At 36.1% G+C, this 22,185-nt stretch overlaps 1 protein-coding gene across 2 annotated transcripts in view; it reads right to left on the bottom strand.

The window, feature by feature from the left end:
* The window catches only part of LOC106061632 (atrial natriuretic peptide receptor 1-like), a 637,794-nt gene that overhangs the window by 496,378 nt on the left and 119,231 nt on the right, over nucleotides 1-22,185 (bottom strand). The window contains exon 6 of one of the 2 annotated variants that reach the window (XM_056017419.1): nucleotides 10,981-11,100. In XM_056017419.1, the coding sequence (XP_055873394.1) occupies nucleotides 10,981-11,100 (120 nt within the window). Of the gene's footprint in view, nucleotides 1-2,096; nucleotides 2,311-10,980; nucleotides 11,101-22,185 lie in introns of those variants that run through there. The other variant, XM_056017421.1, reaches the window with a different exon arrangement.

Raw genomic sequence — 22,185 nt, 5'->3', positions numbered from 1 at the left:
TCTACAAATCGCGTAAGGTGCAAGTTTTAAATATAAGATAAAAACTCCACGACTCTAGCAAGGAACGTATCTTCTTTCTTTAAAAATACGACTCTGACGCAAACCCACTGAACTTTAAAAAAAATGATGTTAATTTTGATGCAGGTCCTGAGATTCGCCAATGGGAAAATTCACCACTCTATTACACGGAGAGAAGACAAAAAGGCTGCTTCCATGGCATGGCTCACGGAATTTTCTGGCAGGTTTGTCTGCTGCAGTAATGCCTTCTGTTTTGCAACGAGAATCTTCTTTTGAATGTATAGGGCCTTGAAGGTATCTGTGAGGTCAGCTGACATTATCCCCTCGGATGATATATTGTTATATATATTGTTTTACTAGATCAATTCCATAAAAACTTAATCTCCAAGCCTAGGTTCCCTAATTTTCTTTGTTTTTTCATTTCAGTTTTTCTGACATTATGAGACAGTGGTACGGCGATGTCAATAATGGTAGCGGTTTATTATTATTATTATTACAACTTTTGAAAATCATCATTTAGTCCTTTTAGTTCTGTTTCACATGATCTGAATTTCATAAAGGTATGGAATAAGGGCGTAGTGTTAATCTAAGTGGTTGATGCGTTACAACACATTTTATTTGCTATGTATTTTACACGTTACGTTGGTGAGAGTGATCTGTAGAGTCCTGTATTAGATTTTTCTCCTTTTTGAGAGCGTGTAATGGGATTAGCTTCTTTCCAGTCCTTTCCAGTTCTACCTGGTTAAGTGCCTAAAAAAGTATTATGAACACTAGTGCGTGCTAGCTAATTGCTTATTTCTTTGAGTAATTGCCAGATTCAGATGCTTTATTTGGAAGTATGTTACCTAAGAATGGTGAAAAATATGTCATTATCCTTATGTATAAATTTCTTCTCCTTTTAATGCTGCTTCTTTTGTTATTTAACAATAATTTATTGATACGGATGCAAGAGTGTTTTTTTTTGTTTGTTTGTTATCTTTAGATTTTAATTTGTCACTCTTTCGCTCTGTAGCTGTCTGCATAGTTGTTTTTTTTTTTTTTGGGGGGGGGGTATTTAATTTAAAGCTACATTTTAAGGAATCATTTTGCCAAGGCCGACACTTGGACACCACTTGCGTGCGAAATTAAAAACTTCTCTTTTTTAAAAATAAAATATTCTGAGTTAACACGCTAAACTGAATACGGAGCGTAAAATGAGATAGGGTCATGAGCATATAACTTAATGATCATGAGCATATAACTTAATGATCATGCGCATATAACTTAATGATCATGCGCATATAACTTAATGATCATGAGCATATAACTTAATGATCATGAGCATATAACTTAATGATCATGAGCATATAACTTAATGATCATGCGCATATAACTTAATGATCATGCGCATATAACTTAATGATCATGAGCATATAACTTAATGATCATGAGCATATAACTTAATGATCATGAGCATATAACTTAATGATCATGAGCATATAACTTAATGATCATGAGCATATAACTAAATGACCAGAACTGACTTAGTAAAATATAACTTAATGACCAAAGAAACATAAATAACCTAGTGATCTAGAGCTTTTAATTGGAGAGTTATGAATCAAGAAACACTAAAATGACCTCAATAATTTTTAAAACTATGGACATGTGTGATTTATTTATTGATTTCCAATTTAATAGCTCCAAAGCAATTTTGATTATTCAGAACCCGGTCCTAATCATCTGATTTTAAATTCTATACGTGAAACATTCGTCAAACATGGGTCGGGAGATTTGCTTGATTAAAAACAATCAGAAGTCATTGATGAATTGTAACATTTTGTGTAGGCTAAATCCCATTTTAGTTCACATTTGCGAAAACTTAAAGAATCTTTTTGAATTAAACACTAAAATTGTTCAAAAATGTTATGAAATATCAAAATATATTTAAATACGAAAAATAAACAATTAAATTTTTGGTAGGGTTTTAGCGTTGGTGTATATGTATTTAGAATAATTTATTTTATTTATCTATATGTATCATTTTCAACACTAACAACGATGCACTTTAAGTGTACAAAACACAACAATGGACATACCAATGAGTTTATGTAATCAGAAACGTTTAAACCACGGAATTCATTATCCTCAATGTTAGAAATCATTCACAACGAACACCAACATTTTTTATTTAGACAAACTAATTCTTGCCTTCTCTCTTAATGACCACTAATACAACAGAGCAGAAAAACAGGTGAAGATAATTCTTGCTTCAGCAAGACTTCAGTCACAAACAAGACTCGGAATGGGAAAGGGGAAGACGGCGAGAAAGAGGAGACAACCGCCATCGTCTGGTCACAGGCATTGGAACCTAGAATCAAGTAGAGTTCTCTCCTTATGCTGGTCAAAATGTAAGCTACGGGAGTATTGACACAGAGGATCACATTACAAGTGGAGACATTGAAAGAGATGATGTAGAGGACAGGACAAAACAGTGGTCAAATGTTAAACAATCATTTCAATATATAATCAATGATATACATTGTTAATAGATAAGTGCAAAGTTCAACCCTCCCTACGAAATGAAATCCCCCACGGGGAGAGGGGGGGGGGGCGAGTAAAGTTTGTGACTTTTTTTACTTTAATTTTGTTAAATGTAGGTAAGATTTAAATGATAAACTTGTGAGATTTTAATGATAAACCATCACTCACCTCTTTCACCGGAAGGGGGTTTGGAGTTAGAAATCACCCTCCAGGGGCTTTTGAGATTTAAACCCCTCTTTATATTTAAAAAAAAGGGGAAAAAAGTAGCTACCAAAAACATGTCTATCTTCAAACAATGATATTACACGCACAAAAAGTGCTCTCTGTATCCTCTGGCTATATGTCAGTGTTACACTCACAAAAAGTGCTCTCTGTATCCTCTGGCTATATGTCAGTAATACACTCACTAAAAGTGCTCTCTGTATCCTCTGGCTATATGTCAGTAATACACTCACTAAAAGTGCTCTCTGTATCCTCTGGCTATATGTCAGTAATACACTCTCTAAAAGTGCTCTCTGTGTCCTCTGGTAATGTGTCAGTAATACACTCACTAAAAGTGCTCTCTGTGTCCTCTGGCTATATGTCAGTAACACACTCACTAAAAGTGCTCTCTGTGTCCTCTGGCTATATGTCAGTAACACACTCACTAAAAGTGCTCTCTGTATCCTCTGGCTATATGTCAGTAACACACTCACTAAAAGTGCTCTCTGTATCCTCTGGCTATATGTCAGTAACACACTCACTAAAAGTGCTCTCTGTGTCCTCAGGTAATGTGTCAGTAATACACTCACTAAAAGGGGCCTTTGTATCCTCTGGTCATATGTCAGTATTACTCTCGCAAAAAGTGCTCTCTGTATCCTCTGGTAATGTGTCAGTGTAACACACATGTTTATAAATGTTTCTACATCTTTTTATTTTATTTAATGGACACTTAGATCGTTTCATGATTTTTATGTGGTGATAAAAAAAATCTGAGTAACGTCCCTTGACTTACTACAATACAATGTCAATGTAAACTTATACAATACAATACATTGCATAAATGTGCTTCTTACACATTAGAAACGACAAAAAAACTTCTAAGAAAAATTGACGAAAGCCTTAAATTTCCGCTAGTCTAAGGCAACCCCTTACAAATGGTCATTCGACCCCCTAAGGAGTTGCGACACACAGGTTGAGAACCCATTCGCTCGGATCGTTCCTGATGTGAACACTTTTCCAATTACTGTTGACTATGTCCAAGTTATAGATGCCTTGTCATGTTTTTAATAGTGTAGTGGATCTGCGACATGGATGAATATAAAATTATACTACATAAACGTTAGCAAAGTGACGTAAAAATGACATGCAAATAAAATCTGAGACAACGTGACAGAGAGACACTATGAAGGAAGACAACAATGCAATCAATACAATTCACTGACGTGTTTAGAATTCTACACTTTCATTCTATCTCCAAGAAGCACGCAACTTTTGTCTGATGAAATACATTGTAACGTAAATCTAGAGGATTTTTATTTCTTTTTGCAATAAAAATAAATACTTTATGCAATGCTAAAAAATATTTCTTTCACATTTAAAATGAAGAAAATACAAGAAAGTGAGAGACAGTTAAAGAAAATGAATGAAGTATAAATTCTAATCAAAATAACAGTTCTCTTGACGACACTAGTCTCTCTATATTTAAAGGTCTTTGTTTTTAATAAGAGTTGCAAGGAGGAAACATTTCAAAGATATCAAAGTTACATTTCAAAGTTAGAAATCAACATGGGCGTAGCCGGGGGTTGTGTCTTGGGGTTCACCCCCCCCCCCCCACCTAAATGAAATCACCCAGCAGGGGGGTGGAAGAATTTTGTGACTGATTTTAAGCGGCCCCCGAAAGGGGAATAGAAGAATAAAAAAAATATTAATTGTTTAGCTAAGTTATGTAAGTTCTGTCATAGTAACTACTACATTTCCAAAAAATATTTAGTTTTATTTTTAAAGAGAAAAAAATCTATTTAGTAAACACATCAGTGAAACATAATTTAAAACAACGATTGATAAGTAGTTTATCGTAATAAGTAGTTCTTCACATCCTACACTATGTATCTACTTGCCACTCAGGCGTAAAACACTTAAAACTAAAGGGAGATTTATTTTTTTTTACGGAAAATTTTGGTTCTTGAGGCTTTGAATAAGAGATTGACCCTTTACAAAACAATAAGATCAATTAGATATTCATTATATGACATCAGTTACGCCAGGTTCACATTTAAAATTCCCTTCACTTTCACCTTTCCCATGGTCTGATGGACCGTTGAGGCACCACACACGATCTGTCAACCTTCTTTCTCCACACAAACTGCCTTTGTAACATTTTTTGCGTTGATTTTGTTTTTTTTTAGGTGAGATTTGAATATTAAACCATCACTTGCCCCAGCGCAGCCAAGGGGCGGTGTTTAAGTTTAAAATCCCCTTCCATGGGGTTTTGCGATTTAATTCCCCTCTTATATAAACAAAAAAATATTGCAAACGAAAATACCTAAATTCCAAGAGGGATTTGATTTTAAAACCCCCTCCGAATTTTTTTTTTACGATAAAGCCCCCTTTTCAATATAAGACTAAAACATACATCAGTCACCAGACTCTATGAGTGTAGCCAAGAGAGGGTTTTGTTTTTAAAAGCCCCTTATCACAGCTTTCCTATTCTATTTATAATTATAACTCGCTAGAATCTACCTTAGGTCTCGATACGTCTAGGTGTCCCTGGTTTAGTTCTAGCTAACGAAATAAAACAATTAAACCACTAGATCAAACACATAAACTTTAATCAGCTTTACTGCACATCACACACGCTGGTCTCTCTCTGACAACAAAACACACTTCCGCTCATTCGCGCAGAGTGTAAAAAAATAGATTATACATACATACACACATTCATTCGTGACACCCCTCCAAAGGGCTTTAATGTTAAACCCCATCCATAGGGTCTTGGGCTTGAACCCCCACCTCCAGCAGGATTTGAATCTAAAATCAACTCTTCAATATAAAAAAATAAGCAAATTACACACTCAAAATTCTATGAGCGTAGACAAAGGGGGTTTTGAGTTTAAACCCCTTCCTAAAGAAGACAGTCGCCAAATTCCAAAAGCGAAGCCAAGAGTGATCCCCCATTGCTACCAGTCGTTGGGCTCCATGAGTACAGTGACAAGCATGGAAGTCATCGGCGAAAATTTAAAAAAGACTAAATGTGGCTCAACAAAAATTGTTAATACAGATTTTAGGAGTCAGTTAGAGATCGGGTCTCAATGAAGGAAATCTTTTGCCGAACTGGGAGTTGACCACTTAATGAGGTTGTGTCAGAGCGTCGCGTGAGGTTTGCGGGACATGTTCTCTGTCAAAATGAATTACACATACTAAGAGTTGCAATAACATGAAGGCCGAAACAGGGAAATCCTCGTATAACTTGGCGCCAAACTTTCATGGAGGACCTCAGAGCAGTGGACACCAGGTGGGAAGAGGCTTCAGACATTGCCAGTGACAGATTTTTGTGGAGATTTTTGTGGAGCTTGCTGCCCAATGCACCGAACGGCGCGGGAGGATCTAAGTCCTAATAAAGTAAGAATAGCAGATTGGGTTTTTGAACAAAATTTTTAATAGCAGGATAATGTACTGAAGATTCCTCAGAATATGCTTTTTTTTCTTAAATAGTGGCTGGCAGCGAGGGAAGAACCTATTCTAGGGGACATTAAACGTCTTGCGAAACAATGAAGGGTCAGAATGTAAAAAGATTAATTATGCACACACACATAAACATATATATGTGGGGGGTTGGGAGAAAAAAATCCCCCCAAACCCTTCCCCTTAAAAAAAATCCATGCTACGCCTATGGATATCAAAGTTATATTTTTCGAAGTTAGATATCAAAGTTATATTTCTAAGTTAAATATCAAAGTTTCAAACTTAGATATCAAAGTTATATTTTTTTCAAAGTTATCATTTTCAAATGAGATGTCTTAGTTTGGTACAATAGTAATAGCGTAATGGATTGGAGAAGGGGATAACTTACAAACGATATGGACAGATACGACAAAAAAGAAAGGGGGGGGGTAGACTTTGACTATTAGCAAATTTTAAAATGTTTATTTTCATTATGTGTTTGTAGATGACGCCGTCATTGTGCCACTCAATGTTTAGCCCACAAAAAGTTCCGATGTAGAATGTATTTCTTAGCAACGTTTTCAATATTGCTTTTGTAGTTTCTAGTATTCTACTGGATCTGTAACAGTCAGATAAAATAGCAGTCACGTGGTAGCAGTCATGTGTTAGCAGTCATATGATGTATGGATGTAAGAAAAAGAAAATATTACAATGACATGTTTCAACGATAAAAAAACAATTAAAAAAGAAAGTATAGAGTGTGAATGATTTTACCATCACAAGATACAAGACACCGATAGCAAGGACAAACAGGTACAGACACTCTTTTGTTCACCTGGCAATCAAATCATTAAATATAAACTTTTTACATGTAAATTATGAGTGAGTATGGTGTGACTGTTAATGTTTATTTTGGTTTTCTAGAATTACAATGTTTTGTTTGATGTATTGAACAAATTGTAAGACCAACTTCCTTATGGATAATATAGATTATTATTATTATTATTATTATAAAAACAAGAAAAACATTTTTAAATAATACTTTTTGAAAAGACAAAATCTCCATAATTAAATTTGAAATATAATAAAATAAGAATTAAAAAAATATTTGGTTCTAACCGGGTATCGAACCCGTGATACCGTCAGCTACTTGACCGTACGCTGTTTCTGATTCGCCAGGAGGTAAGGTATACTTTTGCGATTAATTATTGGTATGTTCATTATATGGACATCTATATCTAACATTAGATCTAGTCCACTGATCTAGATTTCTTAAAGATCTAGTTTAGATATAGATCTACTTTAGATCTGGAATAGAAGTATTGTAACAAGCAATGCATGGATTGTCAAACGTTAGAAAGATAGCATCACATAACTCAGACTTTCTGAAACGTTTCTACTACTGTTGAATAATGTGTTCTATCTTGCTTTGAAGTGGGAAACAGATCGGGCTGTGCAATGCACCTGCAACCTTCTAGAGATTGAAAAAAAAAAGCTTTTGCTAGGTCTAAATTGCAATACCAGATTGACGTTTTTTAAAAACTAAACAGTAATAAATAGTTCATAATTATATAACATTTTATTCTCTTTTTAAAAATAGTACATTGGAATAAAAAATGTGGTACAAATTTAATTTCACGAACGTAAACTTAGCATTCAAAAGAATAATTTTCAACTTTGTGGAGCATTTGAATAACCCTTCTAGTTTTTAAAGTCTAAGCGTGTAAGACACACGGAGAGTATCAATCCCAAACCTTCCCAATTGTAGACTAAAAGTTATTGTTCAGCTATGCATTTACAATGAGAAATGTAAGACTGCATAATGCATATATACCGTTAACCTTAAAGTTTAAAAACAAACGAAACTAAAACTTATTATGACTGAAAGCGGTACGTTAGAAAAGAAAAGGCATAAGTGACAGGAGGAGGTTTCAATGAAAGGCGAGTTTTTGTCACAACATTGATACAATGGCATGGAGATCATATTTGGGTTAAAAAAAACAGTTTCAAGGAATACTACTGGACAGTGATATAGATAATGACGTGTGGTGTGTTTGTGTATGTGTTCGATTTCATTTCCCTTTGACATAAATAAAGATTCATCTGACCGATTGATGGGTTCACATTTTGAGCATACATCGAGAGGCTCTTCATAAAATCATTCCTTGGTTTCCCTTTCAATCTAGAAGCAAGCAAAATAAACAGGCTAAAATAAGGATTTAATTTTTTTTACAATTTATGTCCCTACTATATAGACTAGACAAGCCTGATTGAAAGGAATCCTTTTTGTTACCGCAGGGCTGGACAGGTAACACTATATTCATTGGAAAATAGATCAATTGATGAAATCTGGGTCAAGGACATGAAAGTAAAGAAAACCTAAAGATAGTCAGATGAAAACTAGACAATTGTTTGGGTATTTAAGATGATCTTGAATGGACTGTAATGTTAAAATTGCATTGAAAATCAGTTTGTTTTAAAGCTCAAATGAAACTGAGTCGGACCTTTTCCAATCACTCTTATCTCACATGGATATCGATTAAGTGACCCGAGTTACGTCACGGCCGGCAAAAGAGAAATCCTTCTTTTGTCACAAGGGGCAATACGTAAACGCATTAAAAGGTCTCCTCTACGTTGTGAAAAATGACCAATGGCAGGTCTGTGTGGAGTAGAGATTGGCATGGACAATAGAGATGTCCAGTAATGTGATCGGACTGAAAGAGCACCAGAACTACACATAGTTCTGTGTCGATAGAAAGCGAACAAAAATCGATTTGGAAAAAGTGACCCCCTCGCTGGTGTGTTGAAAAGTGCTTGGTATATACTAAAAGTCCCTGGCAGTATCCAACATCGAGGAATATCCAATCCTTCAATTGGATCAGCGGTTAAAACACTGAAAAAGGGAAAATCAGTCGGAGTTGAAAACATTCCTGGTTAACTTCTACAAGCTAGAGATGAAACCATGATAACTACACGTTTTAAGACTTGCTACAATATGTGGCAGTCAGGACAATGAGCCAATCACTCTTCATCCCTGTTATGACACGATTAGGAATTGTTTCATAAAGAGACAGTTTTGACTTGGAGACAAATTTAAAAAGAAGAATAGGATATAGGAAATAAACAGAAGACTTTTGATAGCTATAGAGTAAGTCTTTAGTAACTGAAGTAGAGATTTAGCTTGACCACATTCGATGGTTCCCTTCGTTAGTATTAAACAAGAAGGTCTAAGGACAAAGTCACTGCATACAAATATATGTGCAAATCTAAATCTATCTCGACCTCTTTACAAAAAGAAATATTTTGCTAGTCGAAATAAATCTAAAAGGCAGATCTGAATGTTTATCGGATTTTTTTGTTGGAAAACTAGTATCAACTGTCGATGGCTCGTAAAGTTAATTTGACAATGATTTTGTACTTAGTAAAGAATGAATAATTGCAAAGGCGAATTTATTTTCTATTACAAAATCTTAATTTTCACTTATTATTTTCACTTATTATCCCTACCCAGATTGAGCCCCGAGCAATCCGTTTCTATAGGGCCCCGCAATCTGTAGGACCGCCCTGTCTGCGAGAGATAAATACAATAACATCAGAATCTTTTTCATGTCTTTCTGATTTCAAGAAAGATTTCGATAGATTATGACATTTGCCTCTTTCCATAGCCTTAAATGTGCTCTGGCCTAAGGCTCATTGCTACAAACCCCTAGACCTAGCACTAGTAGTGATAAGTCTCTATTTAAATAGTTAATTATTTTAATTAACGAAATCAAATTACACTAGCGTCACATCATTTCTATTGACCGGCTAGGCTTACATTTAAGTAAGTCTTAGAAATATTGTTTTAGAATATAATACAATTAGAATAGAATGTACGTATCAAAGAGTTTGCATATTTAATTTTATAAACAAAACAGGTCACTCTACTGAGATAAAAAGTAGCAGTAGCACCTAAATTTAGAAAGATAAAAAAAATATCGTAAAATTGGATTTTCTAGTTTTTGTTTTTATGGCAATGCAACCAAATCGTACAGAACCCTTTGCCACTTTTCCGCTAAAAATAAAGACATTATGTGAAATAAAAAGGAAGCATAGAAAATAAATTTATAATATTTGAACAAATAAAAAAGAAATAGTACAAACTTGGTCAATTCTACAATTATGTATATTCTAGAGATGTTAACACAAATATACTCCTTTCATTTGTGACAGCTATAAGAAACTTTAAGAGGCTTGTTTGTAATTAATTATAGGTAACTCGTATACATAGTTCCGATGTCCAATTTTTTGGCCACACGAATGAATGAATTCTGTCCTAAAATGATTGATTTATCATCCTGAATGTAGAATTAGCTGCAAGTGTCCATCCACTTTTTTGGAAGGGGATTATGGGTTTTAGAAGTGAGACAACTACTGTGCATGTGCAAGAGAGCCATTCAAGCCCGCTCCCCACCCCAATCAGCACTGAAAAAAATCTCAACAAACACACGTACAAATCAGGTCTGTAATGATTTTCATGCTGAGAACGTTTATTACAAAACTAATCATAATAAGGATTAGCTGAGAATTAGCTTAGTAGTATCGTTTTGTATGTTTCGAAATGTGTCTTTTTAAGTGTGAACCATCAATAAGAGACAACAAAACTTGGTCAGTGTATTGTTAAAGTATTTAAAATTTAAACTATTAATAGCAGGAGGATACTACGACTAGAATACTCTTTATAGAAAACAAGGTAAGTAGTACAATTGTTAGAATAGATATAGACCATACTTAAAAGACAACTGTAGTTTTACTTACCTGCCCACTCTGTTCCTAGTTCATTCAAAAAATCATTCAGTAGAGGCGTTTCTCGTTGATAACCTTTGTGATCCACGCCAATAGTTTCCATCATTAGAAGTTTTGTCATAGAGTCCATTGCTAAACATAAGAAAGAAATAGAGTGTCCCATTGAGCAATAGTTAGGCCGATACTGTGGTCCATATGTTTCCGTGGCCAAGAGTTAACGAAAGTGACAGAACAAATCGCCTTTGTTCTCCTTAACTAATATCAGATATTCGAGTAGAATAGACTCTCAGTGAAATCCTACACTTATGGACATCAAAAAGAGTCTATTTGAAGTAAAGCGAGCAATGCTCTAGCAGCAGGTCCTTGTCGGAATAAAACAAACGTAGGGTTTGTAAATGAATGACTCAATAAACTAATCACTCTAGTCGAAAGTCCACCTTCGTTTACCAATGGTCACAAAAACAGTTTATTTATTAAAATCATTTCATTTTTCCAATATTTACTAGTAAATAACTAGTGACTCACTAAATAAACAACAGCAACCAAAGCTGTTCAGTCAATTAATTCATTGATTTAAAATAATCAGAAACAAAGAAACAACTTTATAATACATTTTTTGTAGACAAAATAATATCTCCATTAAAAAACTTAAAAATATAATAAAATATTTAAAAAATTAAAACAAATAATGTTTGGTATCGAACCTTGGCTCAGTCAGCTGCTTGAATCTACAATGTTTCAAATTCGGCCAGCGGGCAATGTATACTTTTGCGATATTTATTGGTATGATCATTATATGGACATCTAGACCTAACATTAGACCTAAACTTCTGATTTAAAACTCTTAAGATCTAGCCTAGATCTAGATCTACTTTTAGATCGAGAATCTAGATGTGATCTATATTAGATTTACGTAAAAATTATAAGCATAGCTAAGGTAATCTTACAATAAACTTGAAGCAACTTTAAATTTACCCAGTTATCGCATATTATCAGTACACTATGGCTGACTGTGACAAGTCAAAAGCTTGCTGTCAGAGTCACTCAATTTTATCACAGCATTAATTATTATTTATCTTTATTTATTTATTTTATTTTAATTATTTCCCCTTCCTACCCCCAATTTCTTCACCCGCACCACCTTTTCCTCTCCAGGCTAGACTTAGTTGACCACATTGGAGATAGCTAGGCCGCGTCTTTCGACTTATCTTCCCTTGACCGGGGTAAAGATAGGCACCTTCTCTTTGATCGTACCGGCCGGATGTCTGACGGGCGTAGTTGACACCACCTTGTGTGGAATGCAAGTCAATACTTCCCCACCCCTTTCTCCCACGTCTCTCTTTGATCTAGGAGATTACTCTATTCAAAGCGCCCATTGACCTGTCCAAGGTGCGACTCCCACCTCGAGTCCAATTCACCCACGTGTAAGATAAATCGTAAGCCTAGGACATTTCCTGTTTCCGCCCATATCTCCCAGCCTATATAAAGTAGATCCAAATAAAGTCAGACCCTCTTATTTCTCTATCGCTGTCAATCGAGTCTGGACTACTTCGTACATTTTTACTCCTAGAGGAATACCTGGTGGTAAGCCGAACTTAATCACAAGTTCCATCTTAGTTACTTTGTGCATATTTCTCACTGGAGATTATCATGTGTGTTTTATTATTTCATTTATATCTAAATTAGTGTATTGTGTATTTCTCACTGTCGTAAGTAGAAAACATAAACATGGCCTATGTATGTATTTATGAATTGCATTAATCTATTAATGCTACGTTGCTCAATTGATCGTTGAGGCCACCATGTATATATTTGTACATCTTATTTTACTTTCTTTATCTCGGCTGACAACCGTGATAATTTTACTAGCGCACTAATACTGTGCTTAGAGAAGATATGTGAATTATCTCCCCTTTACTCATTTTACTGTAACGAGAGTTGCGCCCCTTGAATGGACACCCTCTCCATTCAAGCGCGCTCCATTGTTCTCGACCGACGGTCATATTTAAACAAACCGTCTTGGTCGCTGACCACCGCCCAATTCAACCCCCCCTTTCTTTCTCTATCCACCTGTGTTGTTATTATTTCCCCTTCTATGTACATTTTTATATTATTACTTTCCCTTTGATGTACATTTTTATATTGCTACTATCAGCCATCTATTTTTCCCAATCCCATTTGTCATCATCTCCCCTTTTGTGCTCAAAAGCAATTTTACCAATCTGACGAATGCACCTCAGTCGAGGGCATCAATAGGATGCATAAGAGACATGTCCTAACTTGTCTTTATTTATCCGCAGCCTCCCTCAGGTGTCTGCCTATTTATCTGCCTATGTGTTGAGTGCTATTCAGCACTGCACTTTCCTACTGAGATCTGCCTATTTGCTATTTGCTGTTCAGTGTCTACTCGGCACTACTCAACTATTTACCTTTGTGCTTAGTGCTATTCAGCATTGCACTTCCCTATTTATCGTATCACTTGTCTACTTGCTATTGAGTATCATCTCCCGCCTACGTGGATCTACTCAACTCTACTACTTGGCGCTATCGTCCTTGCCTGCCTATTTGACAGCCCACCTGTCAACTTATTAGGTGCGACGTCCCTATAGACTCAGATCTGTGCGAGACGTCATAGCTACGCCAAAGCCTCTGCAACTCACTGGACGTATCCTGTCAACTACGCTGCCCACGGCAGATCAGCTCTGCCCGCAGTAACCTTTTGGCCACGGTAGCCGGCCACCCGCCCTACTGTGCCCACTACTGATATCAGAACTTTGGATTGAGACTCCACAGGAACTGAATCACCGGCGTCCCTCTATCCGCTAGAGCGCCACCTCCAGCTGCAGAACCTCAAGCCATGACACAGCCAGCTGCGACATCAACAGGAAAACCAGCTAAGTCAGAGGACAAAGTGACATACTCTCTTATTAAGTGCAAGAGTGATGATTAAATCCATTATTGCTTAGAGATAGATGCAAACCCTCACCTTTTATTCTTTTATGTAAATATTTATGTAAATAAATATTCTTCATTTTTAACTTTTGTATCTTTTTTTCATTGCTTGTCTCGTTGCCTGCCTGCTTCCGATTTATATGCTGACGGGTTGTTGTGTGATAGCTTTAAAAATAATCATCCCCTAGACATTAAACGCGCCAAACACACGTCACATTTCCCCACCTGTCACACTGACTACACCATGTTTTTTTATTGAATAATTCCAATAATAGGCCTTTAAATGTAAAGACGATGCGCAATATTTTCCTGAAAATTAATTTAATAAAATCTTTAATGAAAACGCATCGTATTATATTTGAAGATTACCGAACACGTTAGTCGTTTCAAGAACGCGATAGCCATTTCAAAACCGATCATGGCTCTAGATCTAAGTTATTCTACGTCTAGTACTCAAGCCAAAGTTACATTTATTTATTTTTTACTTTGAACAATTATAAAGGTCAAATTATAGTTTTCCCCAAGTAGTATTTCTGTTCTCAACGATATACATTAACTGTTAAATTTCTAGGAACATCGTTAGGGCGGTTTTTTAGATCAGCGTCCATGCGGTTTCATGAAGGTTCTATGAAGTTTCGACTTGAATAGAGGCATTGTGAAAAAAAAATTAAACTTTCATTGCTTTGAAATAATAGTAAAAGCCTATTTTTCGAATTGTATTTTCTGCGCTCTTTTACATTAGGTTTTTAAAGTGAATGGTATTCACAATCCTAACCCTAACCTTGAGCCATGAGTTCCAATTCAGGTCGATCCCCACTTTTTTATTTGTAAAAATGTTTTTAAAAAGCGATTACGGTAAAAAAAAATTCACTAAGATACCCCTTTCTTCCCTCTTTTCCTAACTGGTCCAGAAAAAATGATAGTATATAGCAGTGGCCTACTGCCCCCCACTGCGTATTTTTTTCTTTTTAAAAATCCGACAGCGCCCCCCTCTAAGAAAAACATAAAGAAGCGTGAAACATCCTGATGAAGACCTCGTGGCCCAAACGTCCTTTGTTTTACTTGGTCCGGCAGGGTTAAATATATGTATGTTTAATAAACATGTTAATCGTATTTTCTATTCGTCAATACCACTTATCCCGCTTGGGAGACGACCGTATGCCAAAGGCAATCTTCTTTGGCAAGCTTAGAGGAGGACGGCGTTACAGAGGTGCTCTCCGTAAGCGCTTTAAAGATCCACTCAGGCGCCATTTCGCCCTCACTGGCATAGAGGAAAGTACCTGGCAGCCGATGGCCTCTGAGAGAGACAGTTGGAGAGCTCTCACAAAAACTGCAGTAAAAACAAAGCGATTATTGAAGAAAGGCGCAAAAGCCGGAAAGAAAACTTAAATAGACCGCCAGCGGACAACGGACAACGACTTTGCATAAAATTCGGGAAAATATGAATGTCGCAACTGGATTTGCGTAGCTATGTGAAACCCTGCACTCAGTCTTAATCATCAGAATCGAAGACATTGCCATTATTATCATTATTCAGAAATTATGTCAAATAATTTGCAGTGATTACACACAAAAATTAATCAATTGTCATGACTTAAGAATAGTCCCTATAAAATTATTGAATATTAGGGCCTACTTTTTTTAGGTTTAATTGTAAATTTAATTTTATTTTTAATATAGATATTATTGTTGCTGAATTCACTATAAAATGACATTAAGCTAATGGGAACTTTGTGCTTCCTGCAGTCTGACAATATTATAAACTAGCCATATGTTACCCGCGGGTCTTAATTTGCGTATCACTGTCGGTGTAGTCACTGAGAGTGTTTTATAAACAATTAATGAATTGCATTAATCTATTAATGCTACGTTGCTCAATTGATCGTTGAGGCCACCATGTATATATTTGTACATCTTATTTTACTTTCTTTATCTCGGCTGACAACCGTGATAATTTTACTAGCGCACTAATACTGTGCTTAGAGAAGATATGTAAGACAAATTTCCTTACGGATAATAAAGATTATTATTATTATTATTATTATTATTAAACGAAATAATAATGTTATAAGTAAAGCGAATGCGGTATGCGTGAATTTAAAAATAGTATGAATCTTTTACAAATTTAATTACTGATCCAAACTAATTCATACAATTACACTTCGTATAAGCTTTTTTACAAGTAATTTTTAAAAATGTATTTCTTGTTTGTACTTGTCTTGATATTGGTATAAAGTAATTATAACTGATGGGCGGTTCCAGAACTTTTGATTGTAGGAGGGGAATTTTTTCCAAACCCTAACTCTAACGCCTAGTAAACCCTAACCCTATGTGTAAACGTACACACACAGCATATGTAAATATATGTGGTTTTAAATTATGTTTTTTTAGGGCGCCCCTGAGTCTACTCAACTCTAACGGGTAACGGACTTAAGTTGGGGGAAAGTAAAGACTGTTACTCTAATGGCCCATGACAACCTGGTAGTTAACCGTTGGCTAAAGAAAGGAATGACCTTAACATCATCTGCCCTATAGATCGTAAGGTGCCCTTAACCTAAAATGCTAAACCATTGACTACTCTTACCTTAGAGGTTGGGAACACTGTGTTGTTACTATTCTCTCTCTCTCTCTCTTAATCAGGCCTTCGTAAACACTGTTTTGTTACTATTGTTACGATTCTTTCTCTCTCTCTCTCTCTCCTAATCAGGCCTTCTGTAAACACTGTGTTGTTACTATTCTCTCTCTCTCTCTCTCTCTCTCTCTCCTAATCAGGCCTTCTGTAAACACTGTTCAACACAACACATCTAACACAAGAACTTGACATCAAAAGTTCCAAATAATATTGTACTTGAATAAGTAAAAAAAAAACAACAACACAAGGTTACGAAGACAGTTTGTGTGGAAACACAAACTCAAAATCAGCCCCCGAAGTAGTCCATCTAGGCGGGTAGAAAGGCAGGTTTCAATATTTTCAGAAAGAATATCAGATGTAGAAGTTAGATGTAAACCTGGCCCTAACTGATGTAATATAATGAGTATCTAATTCTAATTGATCTACTTTGTTTTGTAAAGGTTCAATCTCTTATTCAAAGCCTCAAGATAAAAATGTCCGTAAAAATAACAATAATAGTCAAGTGCTACACTAACATGGTACCGCGGCAGTTCACGCAATAATATGATAGTCTGCTTATTAATTGTTTTTTAAATTATGTTCTGATTGTATGTGTGCTGGATATACCTTTTCTCTTTAAAAGTAAAAGTATATGTAGAACTTATTTAATGTAACAATATAATTGTGGTGAAAATGTTTTTTTCGACAAAAAAAATCTACAAACGTAATCAAAAATGTGTTACAAATATGGTAAATAGTCATCTTCCTTAATAAATAGCCTCCCGTGTTTGTTACTATTAATAGTGAATAGTTGTAAAAATGGTGTATTTTTATGAAAAAAAAAACCGCCTTTATAGTTGACTTTAAAAATTAATTTTTTTCGCTTTCAGAAAAAAAAAAGTAGCCGTTGCATCAGAACTTTGAATGGTCTAAAATATCATGAAGTCGGATTTTCAATATCTTGTCTAGTTTACGAGATCTAAACGGGACCGATGGACTGACAGACCACATAAAACTAATAGCGTCTAATTCCCCATATGGGTGCCGATAAAAACAGCCAATACGACACAATTAGAAACACAATAAATGGATTAAGTACTTGATAGATGCCACTACAGAATTTCTCACAAACATCGTTAATTTTTCGTTTTTCCAAATTAGCACATGAAGCATGTGTGACATCTCATCTGGTTCTGCCTTAAGCCTTTCTTCTTCTAACATCTACCTTGAACAAAGTTGTTTTTCTTTCCGTCTCTCAGTTTCTTTTCCATTTGGTGAAAGCACCTCCAGGTTTGCTCAGTGCACTAGATGTCTTTTCAGAAAACATAGCACATGCAAAACAGACATTGGAAAGAATAGGAACAAAGATTGGTTAAAAATTTCTGCTATTGGAAGCTTTCTAGCGAACAACGAAAATGTCTAACTTCGTGATTTATTTTGGCTACTTTATGTTGGGAACATGAACTCTTCATCTTTGTTTCGGAAAAAAAAGCTACCTTTTAATACAATCTTTGCTTGCAGGTCCTCGGATTAACTTCCAGGCCGAAGTTTTCCAAAGTCTTTCTTTGTACCCAATCACAACTTCTTGAACTTCTCGAGAAAATGATTTTTGAAGACCATCAATTGACTCATCTGTATCCCTTCCTTCAGATGTTTTCTCTGACTGTGGTAAAAGGTATTCTCCTGGAGTCTCTTCAGCACTACTACCTTCATCAAGAGACATTGTCAATTCTTCGACTGTTGTATCTTTGTAGGAATCATATAAATGGTGATACTTTTCTTCGCCATGTTCATGGACTCCTTTGTTATTAGTGCTGTTATCAGGTTTCTTCATAAGGAACCCTTCAAAAACTTTCCTTGTTTTTTAAGCCAATAGCCTTTCTGCAGCACACTTTTTCCATTTTGTAGCCCAATGCCGGTAAACTCGTTATTTCGGCATGGGTGAAGTTCCCTTAATAACTATAAAATTCTTTAATTTCAAAAATACAATATATATATTGTTATGACTTTGCCATGCGCACCGCCATCCAAGATAGTGCAGAAAGAAGGTGCGCACTATCTGTGACTAAGCAAGTCGGATGTTGACATTAGGAGACTAACGATTTCCGCCTAAGTAGAGAGCCAATATGGAGATGCTGTACTCAAGCCAGATGCCCTTTGTGATTGTCATGTCTCTATGTAAGTCTATGTCCTCGTTGAGTTGCCTCACTTAAGTTTCTACAATTGGTGTCAGAAGTGGGATTTATAGGCAACTCAACGAGAGGAGGTAGGATTAGATCTCTATGGCATCGCTGAAGCTATTACATCAGCTCTTAATTAAAGAGCTAAGACAAGAGCTTCGAGACCGAGGTTTAAAACCTGTCGGTAGCAGGGAAACGCTCACGGCTCGTCTGCGGCAAGCTCTGATCGATGAAGAGGAAGATCCGGAGACCTATCAATTTGAAATTGAGCCTGGGATTGTTGATGTAATGGGCAAGATCCAGGACTTTGTGGATGCATTTGATGAACAACTGAACATGATTGGGAACAAGATGGGAAACATGAGCAGGAACATAATGTTGAACAAAGTTGATAAAAGTGTATTACAAGTAGAAGGCCAAATAGACCAAAGTGATAAAATTGTGTCGCTAGCAAAAGGAGGAATAAACTCGTTAGGGAAGGAGCAGTTGCCTGGTCAGGACTGTGGCTGCACAAACAGTGGTGATGGAGGCGCTGAGGATTGGAGCGCCGTCTGTGACTGTGTTGTGGGCAAGTCTGGCGGGGATGACTTTCAGGGCGAGAAACGTGACAACGATTGCTGCGACGATTTAAATGGGATATACAAAATTGAAAGAAAAGAAACAAATGAAGAAACTAGAGAAGTCTGTTATGCGCCTGAAACTTTTGTTCCTGGTATACCTGCAACGAGCCGGACAGATCAAGACAACGTTGGGTCTGCGTCCAAGCTTGCTGCTGTGGACCTTAAAGACCTCTGTTTATCTGTCAGTACCTTTGATGAGAACTCAAACCATGAAAGCCTCAAGACCGTTTCTGATGCCTTGCCTCTGATGTCGTCGAGTGAAATTGTGAATACGGGCCCCAACAATGGCCGAGGCAGAAACAACGAATTTGACTTTGGCAGCGGCTTAAGAGAGAACTCCATACTTGGCAACTGCATCCAAGCGACTGACATGAACTGTATATGCGGCGTCCTGTGGGGACAGTGCCTATGCCAAGAAACCCAGCTACAAGACCTGAACTTGACAGAAATGTGTACTTCTGCCCACATCAGTGAAAGTGACTTGAACGGTGGTGAATTAATCCCAGCGAAACCTGATGTAGTGGTGGATGAACATTACAAGGATGCTTCATGGGCATACCTTACAGATGAAGCTGAGAAAGACTATGTGCTTGAAACCATGGATAGCTGTGGGCCTACAACTGTGTCACAACACGTCCATGGAAAAGGTCCGCTGACTCAGCGTCTTAGAACAACAAACCTGGAATGTACGGTGATCACCACAACCTCCATTTATGTTACGTGGCTTGCAACCCTGACCTCCACCAACTCTCCATGTGTCAGCTGGCTGGCATCAGCGACTGTCGTCATGAGATCGAAGCAGAGACCACGATACCGCCTCAAGCATAAACTGGCCAACTGGAAGAAGAGGAAGCGACGACCACGGGAAACTGTGCAGATGGCTTTGTGGGCAACAAGCTCCCTGCCGTCTGTGGCTCCCACGGATCGACCTCCACCTGAACTGTCAAACCTCAGCTGCAGTGTTTCTTTTCGGGACGAAAAGTGCTAAGACGGGGGCAATGTTATGACTTTGCCATGCGCACCGCCATCCAAGATAGTGCAGAAAGAAGGTGCGCACTATCTGTGACTAAGCAAGTCGGATGTTGACATTAGGAGACTAACGATTTCCGCCCAAGTAGAGAGCCAATATGGAGATGCTGTACTCAAGGCAGATGCCCTTTGTGTTTGTCATGTCTCTATGTAAATAAACGTCTATGTCCTCGTTGAGTTGCCTCACTTAAGTTTCTACAATATATATATATATATATATATGTATGTATGTATATATCTATATTATAAAGTAGAATGTGTGGTGTATGTATGTATGGATGTATGTTACTTATAGACATAAAAACCGCTTGACCAATCTTGATAAAACTAGGCAGGAATGTTCCTTGGGTACCAACTTAGACCGTAGTGTATGTATTGTAGCCCTAAAACAAACTTAAGACCCTAAAAAAAAAACAAAGTTGTCCGACTCTATTACAGCTATAGTATTTTATGGATCTAGGCCATGTCTACAATGTTGACATGAGAAAAGATAGAAAGGATTTAGACCTAGATCTAATTTTAAGAAATACCCTTTGCGCAGATAGTTTTTTACTTTGAAACATGAAAAGACAAAAGAAGATCCATTGATTTCATTATATAATAAAATTAACCTTCAATTTTGTGTTTCAAAAGCATTTTTTACATAAATTAGTTCCTGATATCTGTGACTACAGATTTCCTGACGAACATTCTTTCATTAGACAGTACCATAATGAATCGCGTACTAAATATTAATTCGTTTAATTGTTTACTTTCTAATCCCATCCCTAGATCTAAAACTCTAATTCAACTCTAAGATGATAAAACTTCACTTTGCACAGATAGTTTTATACATTAACACATACACATATTAATTAAAGTCCATTCATTTCATATTTTGATCAAATAAACATTCAAATTTGGTTTTCTAAAGCTACATTCTTTTACGAAAGCTGCGAGCCGAGTTAAAGGCATAGATCTATATTCATTCATGAATCGCGTACTTAAAATTATTTCGTTTAATTGTTACTTTATAATCCCATTCATTTAACAAAGTTATTGCTCTTTTCGTTTTTAATAGATAAGAATGTATCGACTTCGGGTAAACCCATTTTCGCAAACCAAATTTTATTTTCGTAGCGAAAGAGAAATAACGTGAAAGGATCATTAGCTACGTTTAACATACATCTAAATCCAATCCACTAGATTATTCAAAAGCATTTATTACATAAATTAGTTCCTGATATCTGTGACTACAGATTTCCTGGCGAACATTCTTTCATTAGACATTACCAAATGGTTACACATTACATTAACACATCTCTCTACTGAGTCTATTCCTAGGCCAAAAAACTCTTATTGAACTCTAAGACTGATAACACTTCTTTTCGCAAGATAGTTTTATGCTTTAATCAAATAAACATTCAAATTTGTTTTTCTAAAGCATTTTTAATACATTCGTTCGCTGTTCGCTAAAGCTGCGTAGCCGTGTTGAGGCCTATATTCATTCATGAAAAAAAGTTCACGCATGCGCAGCACAGAATGAACTCTATAAAAGCCAATTTTTAACTCTAGATTAGTGTAGATTTAGATCTATGTCTACCTCAAGATCTACTTTATACTTTATACACACGAACATACAAAATTTAGTCTATTCATCTCAAATTTTAATCAAATATATGTAGGCCTACAAGCAAATGTTTTAATTTGAAAAAAAAATGGATTTAAGCCTATTAGCTATTTTGATTTGATAGCTTCATTCACACTATTTTTACATTGACACATTCGCTTTACTTATTACATTATTATTTCTTTTAATTGTTTACAAAACACTCTCAGTGACTAT

The sequence above is a fragment of the Biomphalaria glabrata genome, chromosome 18 (assembly GCF_947242115.1).
Source record: "Biomphalaria glabrata chromosome 18, xgBioGlab47.1, whole genome shotgun sequence".
In the NCBI taxonomy this organism is placed as follows: Eukaryota; Metazoa; Mollusca; class Gastropoda; family Planorbidae; genus Biomphalaria; species Biomphalaria glabrata.
The sequence above is the reverse complement of the archived record's forward strand: the minus strand, read 5'-3'. Positions and strand labels throughout refer to the sequence as shown.